This window comes from Cicer arietinum, chromosome 1 (genome assembly GCF_000331145.2).
Source record: "Cicer arietinum cultivar CDC Frontier isolate Library 1 chromosome 1, Cicar.CDCFrontier_v2.0, whole genome shotgun sequence".
NCBI classification, from domain to species: domain Eukaryota; kingdom Viridiplantae; phylum Streptophyta; class Magnoliopsida; order Fabales; family Fabaceae; genus Cicer; species Cicer arietinum.
In genome coordinates, this window is record NC_021160.2 from 11,727,721 (window position 1) to 11,737,764 (window position 10,044).

General features: G+C 33.4%; 1 protein-coding gene across 4 annotated transcripts; it reads right to left on the reverse strand.

Moving 5' to 3' along the window:
• Positions 1-291: 291 nt before the first annotated feature.
• Positions 292-8,688, reverse strand: LOC101507006 (subtilisin-like protease SBT2.6). Of its 4 annotated transcripts, none has more exons than XM_012718514.3 (11): positions 8,605-8,688; positions 7,447-7,657; positions 6,931-7,075; positions 6,409-6,803; positions 5,869-5,964; positions 5,696-5,768; positions 5,141-5,426; positions 3,599-3,924; positions 3,171-3,438; positions 2,387-2,668; positions 292-1,018 (listed from the first exon to the last, which is right to left on the reverse strand). In XM_012718514.3, exons 2-11 carry the CDS (start codon positions 7,623-7,625, stop codon positions 609-611), a joined length of 2,460 nt encoding a protein of 819 aa, XP_012573968.1. In that variant the 5' UTR covers positions 7,626-7,657; positions 8,605-8,688; the 3' UTR covers positions 292-608. The 4 variants fall into 4 exon arrangements, with proteins under 4 accessions (XP_012573968.1, XP_004487982.1, XP_012573965.1 ...); XM_004487925.4 differs by having other exon boundaries at positions 8,328-8,687; XM_012718511.3 differs by having other exon boundaries at positions 8,321-8,687.
• Positions 8,689-10,044: the final 1,356 nt, after the last annotated feature.

Consider the following 10,044-nt stretch of genomic DNA (forward strand, 5'->3'; position numbering starts at 1 on the left):
ATAATGGGTGGTCTGTTGAGAAAAAGAATTGGTTTTTGTTAGATAAAAGTTTAAATCAAAGACACTCCTTATACAAAGTTAGACAAACACAACTTCAACTAGTGTACCATGGATTGAGAGCATCATGTCCAAATACGAAATCATCTGTGTCAACTCCATTGATAGAATTAATAAATATTAATACTTGATTTTCTCCCATAAAGTTGGCAAAATCTTTTTGGCAAGAAAGAAAGAAGCCAATCTTCTGAGACGGATCGAAAAATAATTAGTTAAGATACTTAGATGTCTCTCTAGTCTCTACAAACGGATAGCATATGTCATATTCTTGATTATTTTCGTGTATTAACTATTACAACCTGCTGTAAGCAAGTAATTGTGGGAGAAGGAGGCAGAAGATACATGAAACACTTCTAAAGAAGAAGAAGAATTTTAACATATCATCACTAGATGATGTTATCAAAACTTAAAATGTGGAATAAACTAGGAGTCTCTCCTTTCACCTATTTACCTTTACATCACATATATATTAATGAATAATAAATCTAGCAACATACCTTATTCCCACAAGTTACAAAGAATATTACAAGCATATTTCTGACCAAACTAGGCTATCTTGAGTAACCATTAGCCAGAACAGGGATCCTCACTTTGTGTCCTCTACTTCCCTTCATCAAAACCTCTCCAAAACTATATGTTCCTGTCACTGTCCGAACAGTAAGTGTCACGGTAAACCTACGTGATGCACCAGCTTTGATGGTTATTGCTGGAGGGTTCACTTCAATGGCAATTGCTGGTTGCATTCTAGCTGTCATCACGTAGGTTTCTACTTCCTTAGCAACATTTGTGACTGTGCGGGTTGCAATTTGAGTTCTCACAAGATGGGAAATTGTAATGGATGGAGTGTTTAAATTATATGGCTGGCCCATAGTTTTGTTACATGGTGAGTTTGTGTAGTTCTTTATCTCATGAACATCAATGCCAGGTGTTGTGCACAAGAATCCTAAATAGTCGTTGTATCCTGCAAAATGATTCGCAAAACTAATTAAGAAGTTTGATATTGAAATATTATGGTCTTTTCTTCCTCTGCATACACAATATTATGCAGTGATGCACAAAAATGAAAAGAGATCCTTCAAAAATTTGCAATGATATAATCTACAACTGTGGATGATCAAGAAAATGCAAATGAAAGTGCACAGTAAAAATAAACAGCAAGAACAAAGAAATTAAACGTAGAACTCAATAAATTTAATGTTCACCCTAGAAACAAGGGTTATGTCCTCAAGCATAAGAGTAAAAATATTTCAAATTACAGATATAGTTTAGTGAAAAACACTCATATTTTGTCTATGTTTCTCAGGAACAGAGCTCCAGACATCTCTCTCTCTCTCTCTCTCTCTCTCTTAAGTTTATCCACAAAACTTCTCTCATTTTTCTTGTATAAGACAGATGGATAAGACGATATAGGCATGCCCATAAAGAGGAGGAGATGCATAAGACGGAAGAGTTAAATCCAAATTCAACAAGTTCAACAACTAATTTTAATGAGGATGACTCCGAAAGCCTTGAGGGGATAAATATGTTTACCACAAAGGAACTACGATCACTTGAGAGTTGAGACTTGAGAGTAGCTATTTAAATCTAGACTTAAATGTTGAGAAACAGCAAACTGGAAAACTAAAGAGAAATTGAAAAAAATGAAGAAGACACATGATTTGATAATGTGGTTCAGCCAATTGTGTTTATGTCTCCGACAACAGAGTGACTGTTGTGATTTTGATTAATTGCTGATTAGGGTTACAGATTACCAGTTGAGTTTAAATACTCTGCTCTGCTCTTTGCGCTTACAGCACCACGTGCTCTGCTACGCTTGTGCAAATGGCCTCTTATGATTAAACGTTAGTCATACACAACACTTAAATATGTTTTGGTCCCCATAAAATGTCCATCTCTATATTTTTGTTGGAAATGGACATCTATATGTTATAAAATAACTACTTTCTCTGAATCTATATTATAAAAAATAATCACTTTTGAATGATTTTCTTTCTTAGAATCTATTAATTACATCTATGTGTTATTTTGTTAGTCAGATGAAGATAGGTTTTAATATTCTAATTGTCATGATAATGAATGTTTCAGCTACATTTGTATTTCGCTTACATATAAAACAATATTTACAACTTGGTTCAAAATGCCCCCCAATGGGTCTAAAACGAGTTCATTTTTTCTAGTGAACACTATGTCTCACATTCACATACGCGGTGTTCTACGTCCTGACTTCTTGTGATAACAATGTAGAAGGTAATAACCCACACACTATATTCCAAGTAACTATGACGAAGACAAGAAAAGTAGTTATATTATAGGGAGAAAGCAAATGAACCTGCATCAAAGATGAGCCCAGGGTCCATGGCTGCTCTTGGATTCACATGTCCACTTCCATAATCAAAAGGAGTGGCTCTGACCAGTTTCACGGCTTCTGTTTCAGAATATTGCTGTGCTAGAATTGGGCTTCCTGCTCTGTCTAGAGTTGTTGATGTTGTAAGCAAGGCTGATTTAATGGCTGCAGGGCTCCAACGTGGATGTTTCTGCTTTAAAAGAGCAGCAATTCCAGCAATGTGTGGGGCAGCCATGCTAGTTCCAGACATCATGGCAAATCCTTCTCCTGCTCAAGCAAAATTTTCCTAAATAAATCAAATTATAATATATTGGTATCTTCTATCTCATGTTGTTCTTCTACCCTTCCCTGCTCAAACATGCAATAATTCTTACAATAATACCAGGAACCGTGATACATTTTTCCATGTGTGTCTGGAATACTAGAAATTTAAAATTCTGATTCAAAGTTAAGAGCATATCAGAGTCATGTCATTAGAGAGAAATGTACAAATTTTCTTATGCATGGACCCATCATTACCTGTCTAGGCCAACTATCCTTCAAATAAGTACTAGGTTGACTCAAATGTTTAGTGAGGGAAGTACTTTTCTTTTGAACAAATTTGAAAGATTTAATACTTTTATGAACATTTCAAACTGAACCTAACACCTCTAAGTTTTCCACCTTACTCACCAAAGCTAAAAGCCCAGGAGTGAGATCCAAATGTTAGTTCGGGATGAAATTTTCAAACTCAACAATTAAAAGACAACTTAGTTAAACCATTACTTACCATCATAATTTGAATCATCAGTTCCGTTTAGAGACCAAGCAGCCCAAATCAACGAACCCGGAGCTAATATATCTGGTTTAAGGAGGTCGGCGTCTTGGAAGCTGAAATCCTTTATATTTGGCCCTCTAGCAGAGAATGATGCCACCTGTGGTGCGGATTTATGGAGAATAGGCCTCAAACCATCCCCAATTTTACCTATACCTTTGAAAGTCTTCACTCTTCCAGTCCAGTCTCTTGATGTGGAGATATTATAATAATCTATCAATTCCTGATAAAATAAGGATTTAAAAGTTCCAAATTAATTTATTATTAGCGCATACTCCGTGATCATAAAAATGTACTGACGAAAAAATAGAAAAAAGTAGATTAAAACTGTAGTCAGGCTTTTAGCAACATAGTTAATTAGTTATTGAAAATGGGTCAAGTACCTTTGACTTGCTGACATCTGTGATTAGAATCCCAGGAAGGCCAACAGGGACGGGGTCAAACTTCGTTCCAGGAGAAACATTTTCTACACAGAGAACAAATCCAACTGCTCCAAGGGCCTTTGCTGTTTCTGAAACTTTCTTTATTGATGCAGTACCAACAACAAAGTTGAAAGAATAGCCACAGAGAAGAATTTTCCCCTTTATCAAATTCTTGTTTAGGACCTCTGGTCTCTGGCAATCTAATGGGCTGTACTTCATAACTGAAGAATCTAGCAGCGCGTCGTTTGCAGCAACCAATGTGTATGTTTGGTTTAAATGTGTAGAAGCTGCACAAAACCACTACCAACAAAAATTAGCATACGGTGGAAACTAGAAGGTAACAAATGAATAGTGGACAAACCATAAATATGTCATGGTTCAAAAGCATGAAATTTACAGAACTCTGAAGCCACGTTAATTCTATTAGAATGAACTCATTTGGTCACCAGCAGCATAGCATTCATAGCCGAACCCTTAACAAAAAAGAAAAACATATTTTATAAAGCACGGGAGGAGTGGATTGGTTCTTAAATTTGTATGACTACATTCGTTGGGTGTTTTCAATACTATTGATATTTAAACTTCCTACTATTCTTTGTTTTAACAAAAAAGGAAATTTAAAAGTTTAAGAGAATGTTCTTGAGCATTTTCAGCAGGATGCAGGCACCAGTACCCATTCGTAAATCTTAACTTTTTTAAAGACAACATTTTATATGATATAAAATATTGTTGGCCTGCTAACTTTGCACACAATCCTGTTTCATCATATTGTTGGACAATCACTGATTTAACAAACATGAACAGTAACTAATTTATCTTAAAAAAATGCTGTCTACCGTCTATACAAACCATCAGATTAAGCATACATCAATCATAATCCGCTACTAGCTTCAACAGTACAACCTACTCTCTTTGGAAAGCACACAATTATCTTGGCTTAAATGAGACAATAATTTCGGGAAAAATGCCATGGAGACTGCTGATAATACAGCTCAAAATTTTACAGATAATGCCTAAGACCACTAAAAGCAAATGCTAGTCAACAATTCTGATCTTGAGTCAATAAAATAAGCATCAATTGAGGAAATGTACAACAATTTGATACAATTAAAGCTAGTTCTAGTATATTCTTTTCACCCTCTCAAACAATAATGAAATGAAATAAAGTTCTTTTTGCCAAGTCTTATTCCAAGATGATGATAATCAACACTCAGAACTAATTGATATAATCTGCAGAAGAAAAAATTATTACCGTTTTCTCTTACTTTCTGTTAAGTTTTCTTCTCGTGGCACAAACATTAAAAGAATCAAGTAAGCATTAAAATTAAAAATACATATCTCCGAATAATTTCTTTTTAGTTTACTTGAATAAAGATTTATTTCCATATTTTCATCAGCTACAAATAAAATTCCATCAAAATCGTCAAAACCATGTCTCCTAGAACCATTCTATGACCAAGAAAAATACATCGTAAGAAACATAGTATGAAGTTAGAAACTCACGTGACAACCCAAGTCCTGCTAAGATTTTTCCATTTCCAAGGGTCAGATGGTTTTTATATCTACGATCATCAATTGCAGCTGCCACAGATACTATCCACGGACTATATGAAACTAATGACTTAGGAAAAGGGCCACCATTTCCTGCAGCCTGTGCAACAAACACACCAGCTTTCACAGCCCCAAGAAGTGTAGCATCAAAAGGATTCAAAAACGTGGTTTTCGTGGCGGCGGGCGGGCTATTTGGTCCAACTGAAAGGCTGAGTATATCCACTCCATCATGTACAGCCTGTTGACTCTCAAATTTGAATAATTAGACATCTTGCAATAAAACTACAAAGGTTAAAAAAATGAAACTGTATAACTGATTGTTCAATTTTATGATCATGTTGAGTTGGAGCAAGTTTTTCTAAGCAGTTCAGTACATGACCTAGAGATCAGTGAAGAAGGAGGGAAACATCAGAGTTTTTCATAAAGAGTCAATGAGCCAACAGAAATTTTTTGACATAAATATTTTTTGACATTTGAGATGAAATACCAACATATAGACTTAAATACCTGATCAAGTGCAGCAACTACATCTGCAACAAACCCTCCAAACAGTCTATAGAGTGCTTTGTACACAGCAATCCTGAAGACAAACACATCAAGTGTTTAAAGCAACACAAATAACTGCAGACAAAGTTCCCAGTCAAACAATGAACCATTATAGGGCATTTATTATTCCTCACCTGGCACGGGGAGCCATTCCACTTGCTTTACCAAATTCATGTCCATGCAGCCTCACAGGAATTCCATTTCTTCCAGCTGCAATAGAGGCTGTATGACTGCCAGATGAAGATACAATAAGAACAGTGGAAAATTTAAAAGAACAGCTGTTGCCAAATTGGAAGATATGTCTTCAACCACAACTACTGATACTATCTATTTCAAATGTTTATAAGACATAAACTGAGGAACCAGAGGACAGTTTTGGCTAACAGGATTGGAGAAGGATCCTGTGCATTTCAAGTTGATAATGTTTAACTCCTTAACATCAGTCAGAATTATGAGGATACATTTTATTTAAGCATCGTGCCAAAATTTTGAAACCTCAGATAAAATTTGTAACAAGATTTTCATAGCAAAGATACAGTCATTGATAAACCGTGAGACTAGCAGTTATTACCTCCATGTACAACAAAAATAAGAGATAAACATAGACTATTTATAAAGAGAGCATCCCAAGGATTTGAAGTGAAGAAGTTAATAAAGTGGAAAAAGGGCCTAACCTTCCATGGCCATCTCCATCGAGAGGAGACGCAAAATCAATTGAAGGATTAAATGCTCCAGAAGCTTTTGCAGCTTGAGCAAAATGTTGTGCTCCTATAATCTTTCCATTACAGAAACTTTTTTTAGTCTCAGGATCAACTTCACATTTTCCTCTATATTTTGAAAGTGGTCCATATGGTTCAGTATTATGAGTCGCAAAGCTTGGGTGGTGAGGATATATCCCAGAGTCGACAAATCCAATCACAATGTCCTCTCCAGCCCTATCACAGCCGCCTCCTGTTGGCCAAACACTGGTTGGAAGCCCCAAAAATTCTGGCGTATGCGTTGTAAGTCTCCTCACTTTCCAGTCCCTCTCAATAGATTTCACACCAGGAGCGTGTCTAAGAGTTTCTACCTACTAATATAAGTTTATACAAGGTAAGGTAAGGAAATCAGAGTGCAGAAATGGATTTGAATAACTCAAAACTCATTATTTTAAACCAAATAATAGTAATGAAAGATTGCACAAGACAAAACATCACCTGTTCTGGGGAAAGATGAACTGCAAACCCATTTATAAGATGTCTATAGCTATAGAGTTTCGTATATGTCCCACGGTCAAACAGCATCCCCAGAAGCATATCATGTCTATTTTCAAGATGGCGCGCATAAGAAGTCACCGACTCACTGGAAGAAAGTTTAAAGAAACATGAAAATTTCAACAAAAACAATACACCAAAATCCAATTCTCAGTTAAGCATGCACTTAGCCTTACTCTATGTAAACAAAAAGCACTTGTATTCAAAAGTATAACTTATCTGAGTAATAATTAGCTGCAATTCACTGTGATAACAAATTAGATAACAATGCTGGATTTCTAAAATTCATTCTGACAAGATAATTCTTTATTTCTAGAGTGTCTAAATTCATCACTCAGTTAGAATATAAACCCGTTAACAAATTCAATTCAACCACATGATTCTTGTAATTACCTTACTAAATATCAAAAACTTTAAAAACAATTAAACAATTGAGAATAATATCTGCAAGAATCATACCTTGAGGTATCAATCTTCTCATCAGATTCAACAGCAGTGGCTTCAAACCCATCAATACCACCAGTGTAACTTATGATAGGCTCACCTTCAACAGTTACTATGTAAACCTCTGCCTCACCATATAACACAAGAGCAAATAGAATCATAAATACACACCCAAACTCCACCAACAACCTCATTTCTCACCACCAACCTCAATAGTCTTTGAGATCTGTTTCATCACTCCCATGCCACAAAGTTAGAAAAATTCATATTCCAAATAAATAAATAAAAACATGACATTAATAAATTATATCAAAATTAATTAATATTAAAAACAGAAAAGTGCTTGCTTATTCCAATATTGTTCCTGAGAGTTAAAAAGAATCTTCTTTATTCAACTTCGGTATTAAGATACAACTACAATAGGAGTAAAATAAAATAAAATAAAAACGAATTGGTGAAGAATGTTAACCATTGAACAAAAACAAGCTAGTGAAGTTGTGATGAGTTATGAAGCACTGACACAAACGAGACACGGCATAAACCCAAACACGTAGACACCACTAATAATCTAAGAAAATTATAGTAATAAAATGTATACTAGTCTTGCAGTTAAATAGGAAAACAACAGAGATTCACAATGAAATTAAGAAGAGCTATATAAGATGCAATTAAAGTAAGTGAAAATAGAAATAGTAACATTATTATAATAAATCATGATAATATATAATAGTCTTAACCCTCCCATTAATGATTCAATAATATGAAGTTGAACTACGAGATACAGAAGAAAGTAAAGTTTGAGTAAAGATTATACGGCAAAGATCGAAGTCCATAATAATAATAAGAATGAATGAAAGTTAGTTAAAGAGAAAGTAAGCATATATATTACCACTTACCAGTGTGGATTGGATCCAAGTGACATGAAGTGAAGAAAAGCGCGTGGAGGAGAAAAATGAGTGAGAGTCGAGTCAACAAGTCATTGAAAAGTATGAAGATAAATGGAGAAGAAGAATAAAGAGTTGAGAAAAAGTGGAAGCAAAGAATCGTATTATTGATTATTGATTATGAAAAAGAAATTAAGATCGATAAGGTTGATTCACATATACGACATTGAAATGAGATGGAGTGCAGTGTACGCACTCTTACAGTATTCATCGGAGATCTAACGGTTACCTTTCATTGCCATGGATTGATGAGTAGTAAAGGACTGTGTCTCTCACTCACTGAAATGAAAGAGTGGGAGCTTGTCATGTGATTCATGGTGGTGATGCTCACTCTTTTATATATGCAATAATGCAGTCTTTTATAATAATATTACTATTATTAATTTTTTAAAACAAATTTTTAAATACTATATCAATATTTAAAGTTATCTAAAATTTTAACATATTTATTTAAATATAGCCTAGATAATTATTTGATTGATATTAATTTGACGAATTAAATTTTACAAGATATGTTTTTTTTTAATATTATTGAATGTACGTTAGTTATCATTTTCTCATATAAAGACTACAAAGACTCTTAACTTAATTTTGGTAAAAAATTTATTGATATTGTTTAAAATAATTTTCAAACTCGGTTCTAGAGTAGTTCACCTAAGAATGTGGTGGATCATAAAATCTCGTTAGTTTTTATATATAACAAAAAATTATAAATAGTAAGTCATGTATAAGGAATATAGTATTTTTGTAATTTATGTTTAAAACATTAAATATATTAAAGAATATGTTTTTTTATAAGATATTTTCCTAATAAAGTTCTAAATGTTGTGAAAATTAATTTTAAAATTGGATGCATTAACATTTACAATCATATTTGGGACAATTTTGTAAGATTTTATATGATGTGAGAAAAATAAGAGAATTTTTATTAAATAATAAGACAATGGAAAAATTATATGAGTTTATATTGAGACAATGAAACATTATTTTATTTGATAGATATATTTGGAGAAATATAATTATATATATATATATATATATATATGAAACTTTTTTTATTAATTATATATAACACTTATTGAAGTTAAACCACGGAAAAATAAGCACAGGAAACAAGACAACGGCCAACGATCCGTTCCCTCACTCCCAATAGAATAGATAAAGCAAATTCCCACTAATGTGATCCCCATTACTGATTGACAAATCTGTCACTTTATGATAAAATTCGACATTTATAAACTATAATCATCCAAAATAGTAAAGAAGAAAAATAACAATATAATTATAATAAAAGACAAACTGGTTTGCATTGGTAGCTATTCTTAGCGGTGACATACTTTTTTTTTATTAATATATATAATAATTATTGAAGTTAAACCACGGGAAAACAAGCACAGGAAACAAGACAACGGCCAACGATCCGTTCCCTCACTCCCAATAGAATAGATAAAGCAAATTCCCACTAATGTGATCCCCATTACTGATTGACAAATCTGTCACTTTATGATAAAATTCGACATTTATAAACTATAATCATCCAAAATAGTAAAGAAGAAAAATAACAATATAAAGTTTTATACTAAAAGAATGAGTCATTGATTTCATTAACTTTAAATCGTATGTTATAGACAATGGAAATGATAATATAGACTTTTGTATTAAAGAAAGA